The sequence below is a fragment of the Neoarius graeffei genome, chromosome 25 (assembly GCF_027579695.1).
Source record: "Neoarius graeffei isolate fNeoGra1 chromosome 25, fNeoGra1.pri, whole genome shotgun sequence".
In the NCBI taxonomy this organism is placed as follows: domain Eukaryota; kingdom Metazoa; phylum Chordata; class Actinopteri; order Siluriformes; family Ariidae; genus Neoarius; species Neoarius graeffei.
In genome coordinates this window covers 29,886,019-29,912,988 of record NC_083593.1, presented here as the reverse complement: position 1 = coordinate 29,912,988, position 26,970 = coordinate 29,886,019, and the positions used below count along the sequence as shown (strand labels likewise).

General features: G+C 47.3%; 1 protein-coding gene across 4 annotated transcripts in view; it reads left to right on the top strand.

The window, feature by feature from the left end:
• ntm (neurotrimin) overlaps nucleotides 1-26,970 on the top strand; it is a 1,167,214-nt gene that overhangs the window by 999,370 nt on the left and 140,874 nt on the right. For all 4 annotated transcript variants that reach the window (XM_060909052.1, XM_060909051.1, XM_060909050.1 and 1 more), the window contains one exon: nucleotides 5,521-5,646. In XM_060909052.1, coding sequence (XP_060765035.1) covers nucleotides 5,521-5,646 — 126 coding nt within the window. The remainder of the gene's footprint in view (nucleotides 1-5,520; nucleotides 5,647-26,970) is intronic.

The following is a 26,970-nucleotide window of genomic DNA, read 5'->3' as shown; positions in this document are numbered from 1 at the left end:
ACATGGGCTCAGCCATAGACCTGGGTATCAGCTCCCACATAGATTCAGACATGGTCATGGGCTTGGACATAAGCCCAAACTTGGACTCTGGACAAGACATGGACATGGGCTCTGGACTAGACATGGATTCAGGCATAGGCATGGGCTTGTGCATGGCCATAGACCCTGGTATCAGCATGGACATGGATTCAAACATGGGCATGGACTCAGGTGTCAGCATGGGCATATACTCAGGCATGTACTCTGGTTTAAACTCTGACTTTGGTATCAACTTGGACTTCAACATGGGCTTAGACTCTGACCTTGGCATGGACATGGACTCACACATGGAAATGGACTTGGACATGGGCTTGGACTTTGATCTTGGCATGGGCTCTGGTGTTAGCATGGGCATGGAGTTGGACTTTGATCTTGGCATGGGCTTGAACTTGGTTTGAGTGATGACATCCTTGCTGAAGCCCGGTGGCAGAGCAACAATATCTTCAAAGCCAAGAGGAGGAGCAAAGAGCTTGTCCTCTCTGAAGCCTGGAGTGAAGGCCTTCCTATCTGCCACTGTGTCGTCCTTACCTGTATCAGCACCCCCTGAAAAAAAAAAGTATTTCCATCTCTGCCTCTATTTTGTTGTGCCATTATCTTCAAAGCCAGGTGGAGGAGCAAAGAGCTTGTCCTCTCTGAAGCCTAGAGTGAAGGCCTTCCTATCTGCCACTGTGTCATCCTTGCCTGTATCAGCACCCCCCCCAAAAAAAAAGGATTTCCATCTTTGCCTCTATTTTGCTGTGCAATTGCCCAGCGTGCCTGCTCCTTCATGCTACATCCATGGTTTAGGCGAAGTATTCAGTCAGAGAAGTGGGGGGTTGCAGACAGATGTATTTGCAGGAAGGCATTTATTTACAGGCATGTGGATACTGTATATAGAAACGTGAGGCAAAGACAGTCATGAAAATAAACGAAACCAAAAACAGTCATAAACCAGAAAACATGCATGAGAAATAAAACAGTATACTTCACGTCATCCTTGTGTTGCCAGAGTCCTTATATGAGCACGCTGATTGCGCTCAAAACAGTAATAGGTGATTCCAATAATGAATGGTCCTTACAGCATGTGCAATGCGCTCCATGCACGTGGACGAGAGCAGCTGCTCATGCCAAGCTAAGCTGTGTATGCAGACATGACAACTTTGACTGGAACTGTGTTCTATGATTTGATGTGACAAAAATGGAACTTTTTGGCAATAAACACTTAAAAATAATTAGTTGTGTTAACTTAAAATTATTAACCTGGTTGCCTTAAAATTTCAAGTTTGTTGAAACTCATATAGTAAGTTAGCACAATGCAACTTGATTGCCTCATTATGCTAACTTATTACTTAAGTTTTAATGAACTCAAAATTTTAAGGCAACCAGGTTACTCACCTTTTCATTCAAAACAACTTTTTTTTTTTTACAGTGTAGGTTTGGTGCAAAAAGAAGGATGGCTATAATGAAAAGAACCCTATCCTAACTGTAAAATATGATGGAACTTCTGTAATGTATTGGGGCTGTTTTTCCTTCAAAGGCCCTGGAAACTTTGTTAGAGTACATGGTATCATGGACTCCAAGAAATACCAGGACATTTTAAAATGAAATTTGGCTGCCTCTGCCAGGAAACTAAAACTGGGTCATCACTGTATCTTCCAGCAGGACAATGATCTGAAGCATAGGTCCAAATCAACACAGAAATGGTTAGCTGAGCACAAAATCAAGCTTCTGCCTTGGCCATCTCAGTCCCCTGACCTGAACCCCATTGAAAACCTGTGGGGTGAGCTGAAGAGGAGCATGCACAAGAGATGACCTAGGACTCTGGATGATCTGGAGAGATTCTGTACAGAGGAATGATCTCAGATGCCCTGTTCTATATTCTCCAAGCTTATAATATGCTCTAGAAGAAGACTCAGTTCTGTATTAGTGGTAAAGGAAGTATTAAATGTAGGGGTGCCAATAATAATGCCACATGTGTTTTTCATTGAAAATAATTATTTCTTGATGAGTCATTAGTTTTTGTCTGAATAAATTTATTTCAATTAAAGGTTGGATTTTTCTAATTTTTTCAGTGTGAGATGAAGTTACTTCACCAAAAGCTGGAATTTTTCTCTAATCTTTACAAGGGGTGCCAATAATTGTGGACGCACTGTACATTCCACAGCACTGTACCTCCATTAATGAATGCCTTCATTTTTACTTTACACAGCAACATCTTTTAAATAATTTTCAAGGTGCAGAGGCATTCAATAAATCAGCTAGCTGAAAGTTGTATTGTTTGCATTTAAATGATTCTGAATAAAAGAACTATTACACATTTGTTGATTTTATGTAATATTACTCTGCTTGAAAGTGTTGTGTTAAGCTTTCAAAAAATGAAAGGTCCTTAAAAGTTCACCTTGTTGGCTACTTATTGCCTAAACAACCCCAATAGGTGAAGTTATGATTCTCAGTGTCACTTGTACGAGCCTAAAAAGACTATGGTGATCTCTGGCCTTTTAAATATTTCCACCCACATATGCCTCTGAGTGCTTGTGAGTATGTGTGAGAGCCTGGAACAGCTTTATTTCCATTTCAGCCCTGCACCTTTATAAGCCACTCTGTATAGCAACATTTCCTCATGGTTAAAGCACAGAGATGATGCAGTTTGTCATGGCATTAGCAGAAGTGTACCTTTTGTCTCTGCGGTGCAAAGTGAGTAAAATAAGTCAGCAATATTACCATTTTTAGAGGGACAAAAAGGCTGAACCATTTATCAATATTTAATTCGTAATTGGCACCTCGAGGCAGGCTGAAAGAATATTGCACCATCCCAGAACATTGCTCACAGTCCTTCCTTTGCTTTTTTCTGCTTGTTTTTAAGCCAAGGACTTAAAAGTGTGTATGAGGGAGCACTTTCTGGCTGCCATATCTCTGTTTTGGTTTCCAGCATATCTGGGTTATTCTACCAGGCATTTCAGAGATATGCTTTGGCAAACACAACAGGAGCTGAGATGAAACAAGGGTCTTGGTTTCAGTCTGGTGTGGAATTCCATTGAAGAAGAGTGAATGCATATTTTTATTTAGGTATGTCTACAGATTACATGATTTTAGCCCTGATTTCCCTGTCTCAGATTAATTTTGGGAATCTGACACCCCCCCCCCCCCCCCCCCCAACCAACCCCCATCCCCAGACACACACATTCAGTGCAAGTTGTTGTGCCCTTACTTTGTGACCACTTGTGTAGCGTGGGTGATTTCGGTGCTCCAATATTTTAAAGTATGTTTGATATTCTTTGTGATTAATTTTGTAGTGAGCACCTCTAAAACAAGTAATAGGAACATGGAATAGACTCACAGAGGAAATCCGCAATCCAGTGTAATCTGTTTGTGTCAGGGCACAATATATAAGCAAAATAATATTGCTTCAAAAACAAATATTTGGCATATCATATCCAAAAGTTAGGAACAGCAAAAATCAAAACAAAACCCAACAAATTTCCCACTGTAAAAAAAAAAAAAATTAGTCAAGCCAACTTAAAAATGTAATGCAACCTGCTGCTAAAGGATTTTGAGTAAACTCAACTCCGGGCCAAATAGTTGTGCTGACTTGCTCTTTTAAGTCGACACAGATGAGTATTTTATGTTGACCTTACTTTATTTAGCAAGTTCAGTGCATTCAAATTGTGACGTTGAAATAAATTGAAATAATCATTCCAATTAACTTGGAAAAGTAAGTTGGCACAAAAAAACATTAAGTTATCCTAAATTATTCTTTTTTGGGGGCTTTTTCTACCTTTATTGGATAGGACAGTGTAGAGACAGGAAATGAGCGGGAGAAAGACGGGGAGGGATCGGGAAATGACCTCGGGTCGGAATCGAACCCGGGTCCCCGGATTTATGGTATGGCGCCTTATCCACCTGAGACACAAGGCCCCGAAATGTTCCTTTAACCCTTTGGTGACTGACCCCTTGAAAATGGTTCCTCCAGGAACGATGACGTTTCAGTTGTCAAGACAACGGAAAAACTAAAATACAAAAACAGAACGATACGTCACAATGCTCTTGTGCACAAAACAAAATGCTCTTGTATTTTAGTTTTTCCGTTGTCTTAACAACTGAAACGTCATCGTTCCTGGAGGAACCATTTTCAAGGGGTCAGTCACCAAAGGGTTCACATAGAAGAGTATTTTATGTTGAGTTGACTTGACTTGCCTTTAGAAGTTCAGTCCAACAAATTGTTTAGTTGAAATAAATTGAAAAAATAATGCCAATTAACTTAGAAGAGCAAGTTGGCACATCATGGTTCTAAGCTGAATTTACTCAAAATCCTTTGGCAGCAGGTTGCGTTACATTTTTAAGTTGGCTTGACTATTTTTTTTTTTACAATGATTTAGTGTGCATTACATCTTTTAGTTAACACAAACCTCTCAACACTTAAGTTCTACTTCACTTTGCCTATTATTACACAAACAGAAACAAATACCGACATACAAGGAGGGAATTCCCTGGCCTCTGTTGAGGAAAGCTTAGTCTGTACTCCTATACAATGTCTCGTGTCAGTTTCCACGGACTTCTCACTCCACCCGACCGTTGAAACTTTCGAACTTGTGAAGTGTGCATGCGCAGTGGCATTGGTTAAGGGGTGTCAATCAGCACTTGAATATATAAGTTCACTTAACTTAATTTTCCAATTCCTATGAACTTGTGGCAAAGGAAAGGCATCTCAACTTTTTTTTTTTAGTTACTTGAACAATTAGAAGGGAAATTTGTTCATTCAACTTAGAATCCTTTTTTCACTCAACAATTTTGCAAGTTACATATTTTACAGTGTGACATTCCACATTATAAAATACAGTATGTTGATTTGCATTGCAGGTCCAATTCGAAGAAACCTTTATTGTCACATGCACTCTTTCAAGCACAGTGAAATTCATCCTCTGCATTTAACCCATCTGAAGCAGTGAACGCACACACACTCAGAGCAGTTGGCAGCTTCTCTTTGCAGAACAGACAACTTTGCTGTGTGCATCTCCCCAACCAATCCATTGTCCACAGTTTTCTCTTATTTCTCTTTCATGATGTTTCTGTACAAAATAGTGCAGAAACAACCACCACAGTCAGTCACTCGAGACAGTCACACAATAGACACCTCTCATTACTATTCTAATGAGAAAGTGAGATTTGATGGTTAGGCACGTTATCTGTGGTTTCTCCAGGTGAAAGGTCATGAAAGCCTGTTCTGTGCTTGCTCTGTGTAATGTGTACACGAATGCCCACTAAACAACATACTGCAATCGGTAGTGTATGCAGTGCAGCCATTCTAAGATTTTGAAAGTCATGTCGTGTCCACTTGGCATACGGTACATACAACTGCCTGTGGAGCACAAGAGATGGAAAACAACACATTCATGAAAGAAACAGTGTGGGTGTTTGATTTTTAATGTGTTGCTCCATAATTTTATCCTTGTTTCTGATTGTAAATATAAGACAAAACATTTGTATCTATTGCTTCCTTTTCAGTACCTCCAAAAATTGTCAACTTCTCAAACAGTTTGGTGGTGAACGAAGGCTCCAATGTCACACTGATGTGTCTGGCTATCGGCAAACCAGAGCCTGTAATCAGCTGGAAAATGTTTTCCCAAATTGGTAAGAGATTCCACTTACTTTTTTTTATATTATGCAGTAGATAAATATTCTCTGAAAATTACAGCTCAGTTCCAGCTGAGGTCCTGGTGCACAATAGGTCACATTCGATGTGTTAGAATTTTGAAAGTGTATCGTGCAAAAAAAGGTGTTCATGACATTGTTTGTATTTATAGAACATAATGCTTCAATTCAGTTGTTTATCAAGAATAAACTTTGTACCTTAATCTTAATGTCTTGATGAATATCTGTGTTATTACACCCCTTAATGAGGTTTATGAATATTCAAAATTACACGTCATACTCAAATAAGGTGACACATTAGGTCGCATTCTAGCAAGATAAATTGTGTGTATGTGTGTAGACATTTCAAATACACTGGGTGGTACATTTGTCTATCAGTACGCACCACAGAGAAATCAGCTCCGTTTGAGCTTGTCTGTTCCTCTGCTGCACCCTGTGTGGCTTCATGTTATCAGGGAAAAAAAATACATTTTAATGTTTAATGATTCATGCACTTCTATTGTGCAGTAGCCCTTGTCTCTCTGCCTTTGTGTCAGTACAAGAATCTAGTAATTGAAATGTTAATATGACATTGATGTGACTGCCATTTTTTAAGAGCTTTGATAGGCTCTATTATAATACTGCACAGGTGTCTGGCGGAGCTTTTTACAGCTTTTATGAATAAAGATCAACTGTCACAGTTAAAGCAAAGGAAAGAAAACATTATGTTCATCATGTACATGCTTATAGGTGAAGAATATGAATGATAGCATAAATTAACCTGCACACAAATATACAGCAGGATTGGTAATAAACATAGTAATAGTATAGTGTATAGTATAGTAATAGGTATAGTGTTATACCTTATGTTCAATCAAAATTGTTTGATATAGTGTGTTAATTTAATGCAGATTAATGCATTAGTTTGGCACATCACTGCCGTGTAGATATAATTTAATCTTATTGATATTCTTGACATGTAAGAATATTTATGTGACCAGGCACGAGTACAGGTGTGCTAAACTCAGACTTTCTGTAATCTCAAATCTGGATGGCAAGCTACCCAATATCAGTATTAACCATTTTATACCATTTGAAGACTTGAAGTACATTTATTTCCAGTAACTGCTTAAACATATTTTTAAATTTAAGTATTTGAAAATGTAGAGGATAATGCTGTTGCTGCTATTGGGAATATTACCCAGTGTGCATGTATTCAACCTCCTTGAACAATAATTTGGATTTTATGACATGAATCAATGGGAAATACACCATAATAATGAAGTGTAGGGGAAAATCAATATAGTTTGTAGTTACAAATTAAAAAAGTTAAAGTGTGAAACGATTCAAACCCCCCCCCCCCCCCCCCAATTGCTCTGAAACCACTAAACTACTAGTTGCCATCTGAAGTCACACAATTAGTTAAATGAAGTTGATGTGTGTGTGATCACGATATAAACACACCGTTTCTGGGAATAATCTAGAGAACAGACCTAAACAAGCAGCTTTATGAAGATGTAGGTACAATAATACCATGCCTCACACAGTGCACCAAAATTATGTAGGTACAATTGCACACCTCACACAAGGCACCAAAATTATGTAAGTACATGTAACAGTTCGTATAGGTGGGTGGAGCACAGAAGGATGGCAGGCCAGAACTGAGTTCACAAAACTCTTTTTATTTAGCTTTTCAGCTTATATATTTACTCTTTCCTACACTCAGACACACGCACACACATCAGTTGTCTGGGTGGGGAGAGAGCTCCCTCTGCTCTCGCTCTCTCTCCTTAAATAGGGCGCAGTCACTGGGAAGACACACAAACACATTAATTAACGACAGGTGTAGTGATTCTGCCACTTACCTTCCCTGACTCCGCCCTCCGGTCACAGACCGATGCTTGACCACGCCCCCGCTGCCACATACCCCCACCGCCCGACTCAGGCCGGTCGGCTGTCCGACCTGCAGCCGACTCCCCCCCCCCGATGGGAGAGGAAGTCCGCCACAACCATCTGCGCCCCCGGCCTGTGGATCACCTTGAAGTTAAAGGGTTGGAGTGCCAGATACCAACGGGTGATCCACGCGTTGGCATCCTTCATGCGCTGGAGCCACTGGAGGGGCGCGTGGTCCGAACAGAGGGTGAAAGGGTGTCCCAGCAGGTAATAACGGAGGGCGAGGACCGCCCACTTGATCGCCAGGCACTCCTTCTCAATTGTGCTGTAGCGCCCCTCACGCACCGACAGCTTACGACTGTTATACAGTACTGGGCGATCCTCCCCCTCCTGGGACAAAACGGCCCCCAGCCCTCTGTCCGACACATCCGTCTGTAACATAAAGGGGAGAGAAAAGTCAGGGGAGTGTAAAAGTGGCCCCCCACACAGTACAGCCTTTACCTTAGAAAAAGCCTGCTGGCATTGCTCTGTCCACTGGACCGGATATGGTGCCCCCTTTTTAGTCAGATCAGTCAGCGGGCTGGTGATGTCCGAATAATTAGGTATAAACCTACGATAATAGCCAGCCAGCCCCAGGAACTGTCTCACCCCCTTTTTGGTCTTGGGCCTCGGGCAGGCCACAATTGCTGCTGTCTTGTTAATTTGGGGACGCACCTGCCCGTTGCCCAAGTGGAAGCCCAGATACCGTACTTCCACCCGCCCAATCGCACACTTCTTCGGGTTGGCTGTGAGACCCACTTGCCTCAGCGACTTAAGGACGGCCCTCAGATGTTCGAGGTGCCTCGGCCAGTCATTACTATAGATAATAATGTCGTCGAGGTAGGTGGCCGCATAGGTAGCGTGGGGGCGGAGGACCCTATCCATCAGCCGCTGAAATGTAGCGGGTGCCCTAAACAGCCCAAAAGGAAGTGTGACAAATTGGTGTAAGCCGAATGGTGTGGAAAAGGCCGTTTTTTCTCGGGATAATGGAGTCAAGGGGATCTGCCAATAACCCTTTGTTAAATCCAGTGTTGAGTAAAAATGAGCTGTGCCTAGCCGATCGAGCAACTCATCAATACAAGGCATTGGGTACGCGTCGAATTTAGACACCGCGTTGACTTTTCTATAGTCTACACTGAACCGGACCGACCCATCGGCCTTGGGTACCAAGACCACCAGGCTGCTCCAGTCACTGTGGGACTCCTCGACGATGCCCATTTCGAGCATGGCCTCGAGTTCTTCCCGAACCACTTTTTTCTTGTGCTCGGGTAACCTGTAAGGGCGGCTACGCACTACCACCCCCGGGGGCGTCTCAATGTGGTGCTCTATGAGGTTGGTGTGGCCGGGCAGGGGCGAGAACACGTCCAAAAACTCGGCCTGCAACTAGGCAACCTCCGCGAGTTGGGTCGGGGGGAGGTGGTCTCCACAGGGGACCGGAGAGGTACGTGATGCTACTGTTCCTTTCTGAACCTCCGGCCCCAGCTCTGCCTTCTCCGGAACCACCGACACCAACTCCACGGGGACCTCCTCGTTCCAGAGTTTGAGCAGATTGAGGTGGTAAATCTGTAGCGCCCCACCCCGTCCGTTCGCCTCACCTCATAGTCGACGTCCCCGACTCGCCGTGTGACCTCAAAGGGTCCTTGCCACTTGGCGACTAATTTTGAGCTCGATGTGGGCAACAGCACGAGTACTTTATCTCCCGGTGCGAACTCTCTAAGGCGCGTACCCTTGTCGTACAGGCGGGTTTGCCATTCTTGGGCCTGCCACAAATTCTCCTGGGTTAGGTGTGTGAGTGTGTGGAGTTTTGCGCGCAGGTGAATAACATATTGAATTTCGTTTTTACTTGGTGAAGGTCCCTCCTCCCAATTTTCTCGCAGCACATCTAAAATGCCGTGCGGCTTACGCCCATATAATAATTCAAACAGGGAGAACCCCGTGGAGACTTGGGGGACCTCTCACACTGCAAATAACAAGGGTTCGAGCCATTTATCCCAGTTACGTGCATCCTCACTTACGGATTTTTTAATTATGTTCTTGAGGGTGCGATTAAACCGTTCAACTAAACCGTCCGTTTGTGGTTGATACACGCTGGTGCGGATCGGCTTAATACCTAATAACCCATACAGTTTGTTCAGTGTTCGTGACATAAACGAGGTGCCTTGATCAGTCAGAATCTCTTTCGGGATTCCAACTCGGGAGATGAGGCAGAAGAGTGCCTCCGCAATACTGCGTGCTGAGCTATTGCGAAGAGGCACGGCTTCCGGGTATCGCGTTGCATAGTCCACCAGAACTAATATAAAGCGGTACCCTCGTATTGACCGATCTAATGGCCCGACGAGATCCATCCCAATTCTTTCGAATGGGGTCTCGATTAACAGTAGAGGGCGCAAAGGCGCTTTTGGAATGGCTGCTGGATTTACTAACTGACATTCGCGGCACGCCGTACACCACCTACGGACATCGCCGCGAATCCCCTGCCAATAGAATCGGGCCATTATTCGGGCTAGTGTCTTATCCTGCCCTAAGTGTCCAGCCATGGGATTAAAGTGAGCCGCCTGGAATACCAATTCCCAGCGGCTCTTCGGAATTAAAATCTGCGTGACTCGCTCTTTAGTTTGAGTGTCCTGCGTCACTCAGTATAATCTATCCTTCATAGTCGCAAAGTAGGGGAAGGACGGGGTGGCGTTCGGCTGGAGCGTTTGACCATCAATTACTCTCACTTGGTCAAATGCATGCCGCAGAGTCTCGTCTCGCGACTGCTCTAATGGGAAATCCACGAGGGATTCCCCAACAGAGAGAGGAGGGGCCGCCGGCTCCTCACTCTGACGCGTAGATGACGTAGACGGCTCTGTGACAGCTGCTCCCACCAAAGCAACACCGGGACCTCCCCCTGTTAAATGGCAGGACCCACTCTTCACTAAGTGTGTCATTAAATCCCGAAATCCTGGCCAATCAGTCCCCCAAATTATAGAGTGGGCAAGGCGAGGATTAACTGCAGCCTTCACTATAAATTTTTCCCCTCGAAAAAGAATGTGGACTGACACTAAAGGGTAGTTTTTAACATCCCCATGCACACACAACACCTTCACCAATTGTGCTCCCCCCAATGCCTCGTCTTGCACCAGGCTTTGGTGGATTGAGGTCTAATTACAGCCAGAATCCACCAATGCCTGATATGTATCCCCTTGGATACTCACCGGTATGCGATACGCTCCGGCCCGATCGGGGGCGGCTCCTGGCGCATCGGGGATCCGAACCACCGTGCCCACCTCCATTACCGAGCACTGCTGTTGGAGGTGGCCCGGCTCCCCGCAGCGCCAGCAAACCGGCCCGGGCTTCCTCTCTGCACTAGTGCTCTGGGGCTCACTCACCTGAGGGGGGGGAGAGACAGACACAGAAGGGAGAAACGGAAGGGCACCGCGGGTGCGGCGGGCCGGCTGGGGTGGTGCCTGCCCCCGTCTCCGCGGTGGGGGAATGGGGCGAGGAGGAGACACAGGAGGAGGGGAGAGAGAGAGAGAGAGAGAGGAGAGAAGAGGTTGTCCGCTGTCCTGCCGTCGGGACAGCCGCCAAATGGTCCTCCGCCAGCTCGATTGCCTGATCCAGCGATGCCAGGCGGTGGCACTGGACCCACTCTGCGGTTCCTGCTGGTAAACATGCGATGAACTGTTCCAGTACCACCTGGTCGATGAGTCCCTCAGCGTCGCAGTAGTCAGCCCTCAACCACTGCCAGCAGGCGTCCCGGAGTTGCTGGCCAAACGCGAACGGCTGGCCGACTTCCTCCAAGCGCAAAGCGCGGAAGCGCTGACGCTGCTGCTCGGGGGTGCGCCCCACACGCTGGAGGACAGCCTGGCGAAGGTCAGCCGGTGGTCGGCGGGGAGCTGTAGCTCGGCCAGCTGCGCCTCTCCCCTTAGCAGGGGGAGGAGGCGCGCTGCGTGCTGATCCATCGGCCACCCCGAGGTCTCCGCGACTTGCTCAAAGAGTGTGATGAATGCCTCGGGGTCGTCCTGCGGGCCCATCTTTGTTAGGGTGAGGGGGGACGGGCCCGCGGTGGGAGCGTTGGTAGACCCCGCCGACGCGAGGAGGTGCCAGAACGCCCGACGATCTTCCTGTTGCGCCAGCACCAGGGCCTCGAACCATTGTTCTTGCTCCTTTCGGAGGGCAAGTAGCGCCTGGTGCTGGCTCTGTTGGGCCGTGGTGAGGGCATGGATCAGGTCGGCGAAGGGGGAGGACTCCATGGGGCTGTTCTCTTCTGTGCTCATTCCCGGGTTTCGGCACCACTGTAACAGTTCGTATAGGTGGGTGGAGCAAAGAAGGACGACAGGCCAGAACTGAGTTCACAAAACTTTTTATTTAGCTTTTCAGCTTACAGTGGTGCTTGAAAGTTTGTGAACCCTTTAGAATTTTTTATATTTCTGCATAAATATGACCTAAAACATCATCAGATTTTCACACAAGTCCTAAAAGTAGATAAAGAGAACCCAGTTAAACAAATGAGACAAAAATATTATACTTGGTCATTTATTTATTGAGGAAAATGATCCAATATTACATATCTGTGAGTGGCAAAAGTATGTGAACCTCTAGGATTAGCAGTTAATTAGAAGGTGAAATTAGAGTCAGGTGTTTTCAATCAATGGGATGGCAATCAGGTGTGAGTGGGCACCCTGTTTTATTTAATGAACAGGGATCTATCAAAGTCTGATCTTCACAACACATGTTTGTGGAAAGTGTATCATGGCACGAACAAAGGAGATTTCTGGGGACCTCAGAAAAAGCGTTGTTGATGCTCATCAGGCTGGAAAAGGTTACAAAACCATCTCTAAAGAGTTTGGACTCCACCAATCCACAGTCAGACAGATTGTGTACAAGTAGAGGAAATTTAAGACCATTGTTACCCTCCCCAGGAGTGGTCGACCAACAAAGATCACTCCAAGAGCAAGGCATGTAATAGTCGGTGAGGTCACAAAGGACCCCAGGGTAACTTCTAAGCAACTGAAGGCCTCTCTCATATTGGCTAAAGTTAATGGTCATGAGTCCACCATCAGAAGAACACTGAACAACAATGGTGTGCATGGCAGGGTTGCAAGGAGAAAGCCACTGCTCTCCAAAAAGAGCATTGCTGCTCATCTGCAGTTTTTAAAGATCACATGGACAAGCCAGAAGGCTATTGGAAAAATGTTTTGTGGATGGATGAGACCAAAATAGAACTTTTTTGTTTAAATGAGAAGTGTTATGTTTGGAGAAAGGAAAACACTGCATTCCAGCATAAGAACCTTATCCCATCTGTGAAACATGGTGGTGGTAGTATCACGGTTTGGGCCTGTTTTGCTGCATCTGGGCCAGGACGGCTTGACATCATTGATGGAACAATGAATTTTGAATCATCCCAGTAAATTCTAAAGGAAAATGTCAGGACATCTGTCCATGAACTGAATCTCAAGAGATATTGGGTCATGCAGCAAGACAACAACCCTCAGCACACAAGTCGTTCTACCAAAGAATAGTTAAAGAAGAATAAAGTTAATGTTTTGGAATGGCCAAGTCAAAGTCCTGACCTTAATCCAATTGAAATGTTGTGGAAGGACCTGAAGCGAGCAGTTCATGTGAGGAAACCCACCAAGATCCCAGAGTTGAAGCTGTTCTGTACAGAGGAATGGGCTAAAATTCCTCCAAGCCGGTGTGCAGGACTGATCAATAGTTACCGGAAACATTTAGTTGCAGTTATTGCTGCACAAGGGGGTCACACCAGATACTGAAAGCAAAGGTTCACATACTTTTGCCACTCACAGATATGTAATATTGGATCATTTTCCTCAATATATAAATGACCAAGTATAATATTTTTGTCTCATTTGTTTAATTGGGTTCTCTTTATCTACTTTTAGGACTTGTGTGAAAATCTGATGATGTTTTAGATCATATTTATGCAGAAATATCGAAAATTCTAAAGGGTTCACAAACTTTCAAGCACCACTGTATATATTTACTCTTTCCTACACTCAGACACATGCACACACATCAGTCGTCTGGGTGGGGAGAGAGCTCCCTCTGCTCTCGCTCTCTCTCCTTAAATAGGGCGCGGTGACTGGGAAGACACACAAACACATTAATTAACGACAGGTGTAGTGATTCTGCCACTTACCTTCCCTGACTCCACCCTCCGGTCACAGACCGATGCTTGACCACACCCCTGCTGCCACAGTACAATACCAGTCCTACCACAAGGCACCAAAAATTATGTGGGTGCAATTACGTTATTAAATCAGTCTCATAAAATATCAGTCTCTTAAAATATCAGTTCATTAATTTTACTAATCTATTTTTCTATTAATAATTTAATTAATGATTGAATTACTCTAGTGATACACTAGACCATTGAAGGCAATGTGAATTCTTTAGTGTCAGAGGATAGCTTCAAGTAATACTGCAGCACAACAGACAAGACACAGTTTCTTGTAAATATTTAATTTATTAAAATGACAAAGTCAAATGAGAATAATACTGATCAGTTACATTCACTAATACTAGCAGCAGTTTAATAAATCAAGGCACAAAAAAATGTGATATGAGGTAATAAGATTAGGTGTCTGTGTGTGTGCAGGCTTAACAAAGGATTGCTTGCGCACAAAAAAATGTGTGAAAGGGGCTGTAGGCACTCTGTGTGAGTGATTACACAAAGGATTCTAACAAAGGCGCATAAATAACCTTTGGCCCATGTGGGGATCAAATCCATTATCTCAGTATTATAAGCATAACAATCTAACCAGCTGATCTAACCAGCCTTTAGTTTAAAGTGCTGATGACATGTTTTTGACATCTTTGGCGATGTTTTTTAACATAAAAAGTAATTCCCAATGATCCATATATTAATTCACAAAGGCGCCTATTTTACAAGTTATGATAAAAAACGCGGCTATTTGGGCAAATTTGACAGGGCTGCAGCACCCAGGAGACGAAAGAGGAGGAGGAGCTATATGATGTCATCGAAAGAACCTTCCTCCTAACTTACCAGTTTTTTGTTGATGCGACAGGTGTTCAGTTTGTCATTATTAGTATTATTATTATACATTATATATATATATATATATATATATATATATATATATATATATATATATATATATATATATAGTTATTATGCCTTCGCGTTGTGTTGCCGGCTTTTGCTCCAAAACCCACAAGGATGGGGTAAATTTATTCAAGTTTCCCAGAGCTGCATGCGAAGTGGGTGAGGCAAGTCAGGCGCACTCGTGACAAGTGGGAGCCCTCACCAACATCCGTCCTGTGCTCTGAACACTTCAATTTGGATTGTTTTGACACCCTTCCCAGCTTAAAAGAATCTCTTGGGTGTTCAGTTCATCACAAACGTGTGTTACTACCATCAGCCGTGCCTACACAGTGTTGCCAGATTGGGAGGTTTCCCGCCCAGTTGGGCGGTTTCAAGTGCATTTTGGTGGGTTTTGAACATATTTTGGGCTGGAAAACGTCGGCAGTATCTGTTGCCAGATACTGCTGACATTTTCCAGCCCAAAATATGTTCAAAACCCACCAAAATGCACTTGAAACCGCCCAACTGGGTGGGAAACCTCCCAATCTGGCAACACTGCCAGTATTCCGGAGGGGGTCTACTCGTAGCTATGCCGGATCCAAAGACAGTCCTCCTGTCAGAACATGTGTTGTGAAACGACATAAGATAAAGGTACGTAGAGCTATAGATTCTACATGATAATCATAAATGTAATCATAAAGTCGGCGTGATATCAGTCATGTATTTGCTTGTGAAAGCTTGCGGCTTTCATGTAACTGCCGCCTAGCGACGAGAGGCAAAGGGTAAAGAGGGTAGGCTATCATAGATTCTATTCGGAAGAGATTAACACAATTCTAGACTCCCAGAAGAGGAAGAGCTAGCACTAGAGAGTTCACCGGCGTTTTCATGCGCCATTTCCATTGAGTAGAACAGCCAGTGAACCGCAGCGTGTTCTTCCGCTGACGTCACAACATGGCCGCGAGCCACGGACCCAGTTTTCTTGTGCTGTGCAATTAAAAGTTGGATATTCGCGTAACAACAGCTTCTTTTCACCTAATTATAACAGAAATCTAACATGTTTGCCATGTTGTATAGTTTATTTAAGAAATTGCATAGAGTCATGTTCGTGTCATCAGCCCTTTAATGAAATCTGAGTGTTCCGCACTAGTGTGTAATAAAATGTTACAGAGAGAAAAATAGAAGAGATAAGAAGAGATAAAGCATGCAAAATCTATCTACCAGAGTAAAACTAAGAAATACAGTAACATATGATCAAACCAAACCTATGTGATTATTGTGTGCACACTTCAAACAAGATTAGGTTTAAATAACACTTTTCACATAAACTAATCAAACTAAGACTAATGTTTCCCAAAATGCCAGCCTTACTTGGGACCACTCTCATGTGGCAGCATGAAGGAGTTCGCCAGTGATTCTCCTTTCAGTGTACTCTGCTAGAAGAGTGGAGCTGTTTCAAGGTAGTTTAAATCGGCTTTGCTGGGTTGCAAAAGTCCTTCCCAGGCAGGATCTTGTGATCCAGAAGGTCCTTGGTCGAAAGTTCGTTGGTTGAAGACATGGAGAGAACTGCTCGCCTCTAATCTTAACTGTAACCAATGGCTCGTACAACCACATGTTTGTACCTTTGTTCTTCGCCTCCGTCAGCAGGCTGCAGTATCTCTTTGAAACACAGACGGCGTGTCGATCAGAGAGAGCACGCCAGTTCAAGAAAAGAAGTCAGAGTAGAGAGGCACGTCTGCGGTGTCAGTCTGAGAAGATAACCGGAGGCAGAGAGCACGAGGCCAGAGAGTGTGAGGTGCATCTGCGCGTGCCGGAGAGGCAGAGAGAGTAGCAAGTCGCATCCAAATGCGCCAGTCCAAAGCAGCCGAAAGAGGAGAAAGACTGAGGTTCGCTGGCTTTTTAAATTTATGGCAAGCTTGCATCATGATCTATGTGGCACAGTGAAAGATGAGATGAAGTGGATATTGTCCGGGGCAGGAAGTGAGGGAATTATGGGAAATGTAGTTGCAGAGATGTGCTGTACCTACATCCCCCCTTTGGTCTCAGGGCTGGGATGAAGTCATAGTTCTTGAGAGCAACGCAGCCCATACAGTCCACATATCCGTAATCCTTCAGAGTCTTTTGGGTCCTGGTAAACAACAGTTGAAGGCACAGACATTTGGGCAGACATAAGGCTATAGGCATTTGGGCGAATCATAATTCTATCTTATCTAACTAGGTCACAGTAACATAAATCATTCAACACTGCATAATCAATTATACGTTGAGTACACAAAGGAACCAAAGTAATACAAATAAAAAGAAAAAAATTAAGAGAGGAAGGGAAAGACATGTCAGTAGCATGGTTAATAAACCTCATTGTGGCAGTTCGTAGGAGTGGGAGGAGCACAGAAGACGGCAGGCCAGAACTGAGTTTCGTAACTCTTTTTATTTTATACACTTTTCAATGGTCTCTCATAAACATACACACACACAGCCAGACACGCGCATACACACATCAGGTGTCTGGTTCGGGAGAGAGCTCTCCTCTGCTCTCGCTCTCTCCTTAAATAGGGTGCGGTCACTGGGGAAGACACACAAACACACGTTAATCAACATCAGGTGCAGTGATTCTGCCACTTACCTTCCCTGACTCCACCCTCCGGTCACAGACCGATGCTTGACCATGCCCCCGCTGCCACACTCATCCTCTGGAAAGTTAATAGCAGGTGGTGGACTGGATAAGAAACAGGCACCGCTGTGCCTGAAGTTGTCAAGCACGTTGACTATTGTGTCCATGTTAGGGTTTTGCTGGGATTCGAACCTGGTTCGTTGGTGTGATAATCCAGCAAACCCCCACTAGGCCACCAGGGGGATGACTCAAATGCAGAGGCGTGAGGCGGAAGTAGAAAAAGAATCAAAAGGTTTATTTAAACTATATACACTATATACAGGGCAAAACAAAAGACAAAAAAAAACAAAGAGTATAATCCAAAAGAAAAGCAAAGTGCAAAAATACAAAAGCTAAGAAGATCAAAAAAACACAGTACAAAGGAAACTGGAGATAAACATAACAGCACAAAGACTCCGTGACAAGAGGACTGAACTCAGGGGTATAAATAGACAAACTAATTAAGGACACAGGTGAAGATAATTAGGCAATTAACACAAACACAAAACACAGGAACAGTGGCGGCCTCTAGAGGCCAAAATAAACACGACATGAAAAGGAAATAACAGCGGCCTCTAGAGGCCAAAACAGTCCTAGTCCTAACAGGACCCCCCCCTCTAGGAGCGTCTCCTGACGTTCCCAGGGCGATCCGGATGGGCCGAATGGAAGTCCCGACATAGTTCTTTATCAAGGACATCCCGAGCAGGAACCCAGCAGCGCTCCTCAGGACCATAGCCCTCCCAGTCCACCAGATATTGCAACCCGCCGCGGACCCGGCGGGAGTCAAGCAGGCGATTCACAGTGAACACAGTCTGCCCCTGGAAGATGCGGGGGGGTGGGGGGTTCCTAGGGGCAGGGGCATACGTAGACGTCAGTACGGGCCGTAACAGGGAAACATGGAAAGTGGGGTTGATCCTCAGAGTCCGGGGCAACTGGAGCCGGTAGGAGACAGGGTTCACCCTGCGCACCACCTTGAAGGGGCCAATGTAGCGAGGAGCAAGCTTGCGGTTCTCCACCCGCAGTGGAAGGTCCTTAGTGGACAGCCAAACACGCTGCCCAGGGCGGAAAGCGTGTGCAGGTCTTCTATGGCGGTTGGCCTGAGTCTGGTTGGTTCTGGAGGTCTGTATGAGGGTCTTCCTGACCTTGCTCCAGGTCTTGCGACACCGTCTCACATATTGGTTGACCGAGGGCACCCCCGCGTCCTCCTCCTGGTCCGGGAACAGAGGTGGCTGGAACCCGAATTGGCACTGGAATGGCGACAGCTTGGTGGCCGATGACTGCAGGGTGTTGTGGGCGTACTCCGCCCATGGCAGCCAGGTGCTCCACGATGTCGGGTTATCCATAGCCAGGCCTCGCAGGGTGGTTTCCAGGTCCTGGTTGAGCCTCTCCGTCTGACCATTGGACTGTGGGTGAAACCCAGAGGAGAGGCTGGCAGTGGCTCCGATGACCTTGCAGAACCCATGCCACACTCGGGAGGAGAACTGGGGCCCTCGGTCTGAGACGATGTCCTGTGGAAGACCAAAGACTCGGAAGACATGATTAAACAAAAGTTTCGCAGTTTCAAGAGCAGAGGGGAGTTTGCACAGTGGTATGAAGCGGCAGGCCTTGGAGAATCTGTCAACTAAGACCAAAATGACCGTGTTACCTTGTGACTCAGGGAGACCCGTGATAAAGTCGACTGCCACGTGGGACCAGGGACGCCGGGGAATGGTCAGAGGATGCAGGAGACCCTGGGGACGCTGTCGTGGGTTCTTGGTTCTGGTGCAAACCTCACAGGACAGGACAAATGACCTTACTTCCTTCTCCATGTTAGGCCACCAGAAGCGTCTTTTCAGGAAGTCCAGGGTCCTCCGAGCTCCCGGGTGGGCGGTGAGAGGGGAAGAGTGACCCCACTGGAGAACCTTGGCCCGGGCTTGATGTGGGACGTACAAGAGGCCTGGTGGCCCCGTCCCAGGACCGGGGTCCTGGCGTTGGGCTCGTCGGACAGCCTCCTCAATACCCCAGCGGACAGGGGCCACAATCCGGGACACAGGGATAATAGGCCCGACTTCATTCTCCCTGTTAGTGGCAGAGAACAGTCTGGACAGTGCGTCAGGTTTGGTGTTCTTGGAGCCGGGGCGGTATGAGAGGGTGAAGTCAAACCGACTGAAAAACAGGGCCCACCTAGCCTGTCGAGGGTTCAGTCTCTTGGCTTGCTGGAGGTACTCCAGGTTCTTGTGGTCAGTCCAAACCAGGAATGGATGTTGTGCTCCCTCCAGCCAGTGCCTCCACTCCTCAAGGGCCAGTTTGACCGCTAGCAGTTCTCGATCCCCCACATCGTACCGGGACTCAGCAGGACTCAGGCGGTGGGAGAAGTAAGCGCAGGGGTGCAGCTTTCCTTCCGAACGTTGAGAGAGCACCGCGCCGACACCACTGTCCGAGGCGTCCACCTCCACGATGAATGGTTGGGAGGTGTCCGGGAGAACCAGAATGGGTGCCGTGCAGAAGCGGTCCTTGAGGTCTTTGAATGCCTTTTCTGCCTGAGGAGACCAGCCATAAGATCCACCTGTCCCTTTGGTGAGGTCTGACATGGGTGCTGCCACAGAACTGAAGTTCCTGATGAACTTGCGGTAGAAGTTAGCGAATCCTAAGAACCGCTGAACCTCCTTAACGGACTTGGGAGTAGGCCAATCCCGGACGGCCAGGGTCTTGGCAGGGTCCATTTGGAGTTGGCCTGTCCGTACAATAAATCCCAGAAAGGAGACCTCGGGAACATGAAATTCGCATTTCTGGGCCTTGGCGAACAGATTGTTCTGTAGCAGCCTCTGGAGAACCTGGCGGACATGGTGGCGGTGCTCCTGCACGGTCTTGGAAAAGATAAGGATGTCGTCGAGGTAGACAAAAACGTATAGGTTAATCATGTCCCTTAAGACGTCGTTGATTAGGGCCTGAAAAACAGCTGGTGCGTTGGTGAGTCCGAAGGGCATCACCTGGTATTCGTAGTGCCCAGACGGGGTGTTAAGGCAGTCTTCCACTCGTCTCCCTGTCGGATACGGATGAGGTGGTATGCGTTCCGTAGGTCCAACTTGGTGAAGACGGTGGCGCCTTGGAGCAGGTCGAAAGCTGTGGACATCAGCGGAAGGGGATATCGGTTGCGCACAGTGATCTTATTCAGGCCCCTGTAATCAATACATGGTCGGAGCCCCCCATCCTTCTTGCCGACAAAGAAGAAGCCGGCTCCAGCAGGTGAAGTGGAGGGTCGAATAAACCCAGAGACCAGGGCATCTTTGAGGTATTCCTCCATGGCCTTGCGTTCTGGCTGAGAGAGTGAAAACAGTCTGCCACGAGGAGGGGTAGTCCCAGGGAGCAAGTCGATGGCACAGTCGTAGGCCCGGTGCGGAGGAAGAACGGCGGCCCTGCTCTTGCTGAATACCTCCTTGAGATCCCAGTACTCTGTGGGAACTTGAGATAACTCGGTGAGATCAGGGGGCTCGGCAGGAGACACAGGAGAGCTAGAGAGCAGACAAGAGGCATGGCATGCAGGGCCCCATTCCACAACCTGGCTTGTTACCCAGTCTATGCGAGGGTTGTGGCGAGTAAGCCAAGGAAGGCCTAGAATAACTGGGAACTCAGGTGAAGGAATCAGGTGCAGGGATATTTCTTCCTTGTGACCTTGAGACTGGAGGAAAACTGGAGAAGTAACTTGGGTGACTCTTCCATCACCTAACGCTTGGCCATCGAGGGCAGACACAGACAGTGGGACTTCAAGAGGTGCAGTCGGAATATTGATGCTTTGGGCGAAGTGAATATCCATAAAGTTCCCAGCCGCCCCTGAGTCTATCAAAGCTTGACAAGAGTGGACAGACTCACCCCAGGAGATGGAGACCGGGATGTAGATTCCTTGGCCAGGGAGTCCGGGAGAGAGGGTAGGCCCCGTCACAACCCTCCCTCGGCTGGACGGGGCGGTCCTTTTCCCAAGAGTTCGGGACATGATGCTCGGAAGTGACCAGGCTTGCCACAGTAGATGCAGCACTTGTCCCTCCTTCTGCGCTCCCTCTCAGATGCGGAGAGGCGAGTACGACCCACTTGCATGGGTTCTGGACAGTCACTGAAGGAGGTAGACGGTCTCCAGGTAGAGGTAGGGAGGCTGGGGGGGCTCAAGGCTTGGTGGCGTTCTCTCATCCTGTTGTCCAGACGAATAGCATGTGAGATGAGGGTTTCGAGGTCACTTGGGCATCCAATAGAGGCCAGACCGTCCTTGATGGGGTCAGACAGACCATGGTGGAAGGCTGACACCAGGGCAGTCTCGTTCCATCCACTTACTGCTGCGAGTGTTCGGAACGAGATGGCGTAATCTGTGACGCTTCCTCCTTGCCGGATGGACATGAGCTTTCGGGCTGCGTCGGTACTGATGTCTGCCTGATCGAAGACCCGAAGCATCTCTTCAGAAAACAGCTGGAAATCAAAGCACTCAGGTCCCTGTCTTTGCCAGATAGCAGTAGCCCAGGCTCGCGCCTTACCAGCTAATAAGGTGATCACAAAGGCAATCTTGCGGCGATCCGTAGTGTAGGTGGTAGGCTGAAGCTCAAAGGTGAGTTGACACTGGGTAAGGAACTCTCGGCACTCACTGTGCTTGCCGTCATACCTCTGTGGTGCAGGAAGGCTGGGTTCGCGAGGTGAAGAAGGCAGCATTGCAGGAGGCACTGGAGCAGGAGTGGGAGCTGGATCAGGAGCAGGAACTGGATCAGGAGCAGGAGATGCAGGCAGAGATGTCAGCTGTGCCAGGGTTTTCCCAATTTGCTGAAGCAGTTCCTCGTGGCGAGCGAGGGCCTCACGTTGGCTGGTGAGCGTACGTCCATGAGCGTCCATGGTCGCTCCGAAGCGTGTCAAAGCTGCCATAATTCCCTGAAGGTTGGCCGGGTAGACAGTTGAAGCAGCCTCTGCTGAGTCGGTCATGACGGAGTCTTTCTGTTAGGGTCTTGCTGGGATTCGAACCTGGTTCGTTGGTGTGATAATCCAGCAAACCCCCACTAGGCCACCAGGGGGATGACTCAAATGCAGAGGCGTGAGGCGGAAGTAGAAAAAGAATCAAAAGGTTTATTTAAACTATATACACTATATACAGGGCAAAACAAAAGACAAAAAAAAACAAAGAGTATAATCCAAAAGAAAAGCAAAGTGCAAAAATACAAAAGCTAAGAAGATAAAAAAAACACAGTACAAAGGAAACTGGAGATAAACATAACAGCACAAAGACTCCGTGACAAGAGGACTGAACTCAGGGGTATAAATAGACAAACTAATTAAGGACACAGGTGAAGATAATTAGGCAATTAACACAAACACAAAACACAGGAACAGTGGCGGCCTCTAGAGGCCAAAATAAACACGACATGAAAAGGAAATAACAGCGGCCTCTAGAGGCCAAAACAGTCCTAGTCCTAACAGTCCAGTTTGGTGTGCAGTATATGTTTGTGGAACATGTAGGCAATACCAGCCATGATGACCCAACCACTAAGGAGAAGTCCCAAAGCAATCAAACTCACACCTGTATGAATGGTGGAGTGAGATTTTATTGGTTATCTGCCCCCCTTTGGCGTGAGGGCAGCTCAAAGGATTTGATCTGGTTAAGGTGGACTTGTAAATCGGTGTTTGGGTTGTGTCTGATACATCATCTGGACCTCCTTCCCTGCCCACAAAGTAAACCCTTGGTGTCCTGGCCTAGCCATGCTTGCAGGGAAATTTTGTCCTGCATAGCCACTAAGTCTGAACCTTTGAATGCAAGATGGAGGCACGTACACACGCAGCGGCTCCTCTCCGTCCCAACAGAATGGTGTTTTCGTGTTTTTTGTGTTTTAAAACAGTGTGTCTCTGTTCGTCTTTGTCGTGTCCATCAGTCTTAAGGTGCACATACTCCCATGAGTTTCTGCTCGACATCCGCAGAACTATATTCACAGATATAAATCCAGCGGACGCGGAAGTGCTATGCGACTACGGTTTGCTCCGGAGGCCTGCTCAACCACCGACCCCCACTCCTGCATCCAGCCCACAGTGGAAGCGCCACAGGCGGAACATGCGGAAGCAGAAGAGGGGCAAGCACGGAGGTATCCGGGCTAGGCTAGCGGCTAGCCCTCACTGGCCGGCTATCCCTACCATCACTCTGGCCAACATACGCTCGCTGGACAACAAGCTGGATTATGTCCGCCTACTCCGCTCATCTTCTAAGTCTGTGAGTGAGTGTTGTGTCCTCGTGTTTGTGGAAACATGGCTTAATGACAGCGTCCTGGACTGTGCCATTCAGCTAGCCCGGCTAACATGCTACCGGTCAGACAGAGCGCTAGTCGAGGTGGGGAAGACTCGCGGCGGAGGACTCTGTGTTTACATCAGTGATGCCTGGTGCCGCAATGCTGTCGTGGTCTGCAAACACTGCTTACCACTGGTGGAGTTTATAATTATTAAGTGCCGGCCATTCTACCTGCCGAGGGAATTTACAGCCATATTGCTAGTAGCAATATACATCCCTCCCGGCTTCAATAACAACAGGAGTGAAGCACTGAATGAACTCTATCAGCACATCAGTGAGCAGCAGACAGCCCACCCAGATGCTGTCCTCATCCTGGCTGGGGATTTCAACCATGCAAACCCCAAGGGTGTGTTTCCAAAACTCTATGGCAGGGTTTCCCAAAGTGTGGTGCACGAACCCCCAGGGGAGCTGCCACTAGGGGGTACGCAAGATAAAAAATGTAATGGCGATTTTTCACTCTTCTACGCCATAACGGTTCTGCAGTAGTTTGTGGCTTCATTCATTAATTCATTCATTCGCGATGCTCAACTGGTTGAAATCGGCAAAACTAAATGCTCCACCACAAATGTTTAGTTTAAAACTAAACATCGGCAAAGACTGGGAGATGTTGAGAAAGATTTGAGGCTGAGACTGTCTTCAATTACCCCAAACATCGGAGAGCTCTGTGCCAAGATGCAGGTCCACCCGTCGCATTAATATTGGTATGGATTTGGCCAAATGGCATTGATCTTGCTAAAAATATATACTGCTACTGAAAGTAGGACCTATATAGCCTACTGACCCACCCACCATCTGTCTCTCTCTCTCTCGCTGCAGACTGAGCCGCCAGCGCTGCACTTCACAATCAGATGGATCCTCTTCTTTATCTGTTCCTGATATGCTCCTTAATTGTTGTACAGTATCTCTTTAAAATGCATATGTTCATAATTATCATTGCTATTTTTACTGTTATTATATGTTAACTTTGATAACGATGTTTGTTATCATTTTAGCACGATTAAAGATGCTGCCTTTATAAGAAAGCGTGTGTTTTTTGAAACGGGAACTGGGGGTGTGTCAACCTAGTTGGAGTATAGAAGTGGGTGCGCGGCCAAAAAAGTTTGGGAACCGCTGCTCTATGGACATATCAGCTTTCCCATACGTGGAAACAATACTCTGGACAATGTTTACACCATGCATAAAAACGCCTACAAAGCCCTCCCCCTCCCAAACCTTGGGGCCTCAGATCACTCCACTGATATGCTAATGCCAGCATACAGGCCGCTGGTTAAAGTCACCAAACCAGCTACAAAGCAGATACGTGTGTGGCCAGAGGGGTCCTCAGAGGCACTCCAGGACTGTTTTTCCACCACTGACTGGAGCATGTTCAGACAGGTGGCCACCTACAACACCACCACAGATCTCCAGGAGTACACAGAGACCGTCACTGCCTACATGAGGAAGTGCATGGACGACGGTACAGTCACCAGAACCATCTCCATTCGGGCCAGTCAGAAGCCATGGCTGACAGGGGAAGTCCACAGGCTCCTGTGGGCTCAGAACTCTGCCTTTAGAGCTGGGGACAAGGTGGGCCTGAGGACAGCTAGGGCCAACTTGTCAGGAGGCATCAGGGTGGCCAAGAGACAGTATTCCAGGAACATTGCTGACTACTTCAACGACAGCAGAGACACCAGGAACCTGTAGCAGGGGATACAGACCATCACAGACTACAAGCCCTCACCGCAGACCTGTGTTAACTCCACCTCTCTGCTGAATCAGTTGAACGACTTCTTCGCTCACTTTGAGGCAGACAACAGCACCATGGCACAGAAGATCCCACCACCTCCTGGCGACAAGGTGTTGACGCTGTCCCCAGACAGTGTGAGGAGAGCTCTCAGGACAACAAATGCATGGAAAGCCCCGGGTTCTGATAACATTCCTGGTCGTGTCCTGAGAGACTGTGCCGAGGAGCTCACAGATGTCTTTACAGACATCTTCAACATCTCGTTGAGCCAGGCTGTTGTCCCCACGTGCCTCAAAGCCACCACCATCATCCCGGTCCCAAAGAAGCCGTCTCCCTCCTGTTTCAATGACTACCACCCTGTCGCACTCACTCCCATCCTCATGAAGTGCTTTGAGTGGCTAGTCATGCGGCATATCTAGTCTGCCCTCCCCCCCGCCCTGGACCCTTTTCAGTTTGCATATCAGTCCAACTGTTTGACTGATGACGCCATCTCCACTGCCCTCCACTCAGCCCTCACCCACCTGGAGACAAAAGACTCGTATGTCAGAATGCTGTTCATAGACTTTAGCTCAGCATTCAACACAATCATTCCTCAGCAGCTCATTCATAAACTGGACCAGCTGGGACTCAACACTTCCCTGTGCAACTGGCTGCTGGACTTCCTGACGGGGAGACCACAGACTGTACGGGTCGGCAGCAACTCCTCCAGCACCATCACATTGAACACGGGGGCCCCCCAAGGATGTGTGCTGAGCCCCCTCCTCTTCATTCTGCTGACCCATGACTGCACACTAACATCCAGCTCTAATCTCTTCATTAAGTTTGCAGATGACACGACTGTGGTGGGTCTCATCAACAATGGCGATGAGACAATCTACAGGAGTGAGGTGAGCCGCTTGGCCATGTGGTGCAAGGACAACAATCTCCGCCTGAATGTGGAGAAGATGAAGGAGATTGTTGTGGACTTCAGGAGAGCGCACACCCAGCATGCTCCACTATCTAGCAGTGGAGAGGGTGAGCAGCACCAAGTTTCTGGGTGTGCACATCTCTGAAGACCTGTCCTGGAGCAACAACACCGCATCACTGGCCAAAAAAGCCCAACAGTGTCTGTACTTCCTCTGCAAACTGAGGAGAGCAAGAGTCCCGGCCCCCATCATGCACACATTCTACAGAGGCACCATCGAGAACGTCCTGACCAGCTGCATCACCGTGTGGTACGGCGCCTGCACCGTGTCCTGCTGCAAGACTCTGCAGCGCATCGTGAGAGCAACTGAGAGGATCATTTGTGTCTCTCTCCCTTCTCTTATGGAAATCTATAACTCCTGCCTCACCCGCAAAGCCATCAGGATTGCAGGTGACCCCACCCACCCATCTCACAACCTCTTCAGTCTGCTGCCATCGGGGAGGAGACTGTGGAGTCTCTGGGCCAAAACCAGCAGGCTCAAGGACAGTTTCTTTCACCAGGCAGTCAGGAGGCTCAACTCCCTCCCTGTTCTGCCCCTTCTCCCCCCTCTGCCCCCTGCCACAGATTCTGCACGCACCCCCCCCCCTTCAGCATCTGACATGTCACCCTCACAGTCCCCCCCCAACACACACACACACACACACACTCAACGTTCATTCGCACACTGAACTCAGGGACTGCACATTTCACTTTACCTCGCTCATTTGCACTATTCCGCACTACCTCA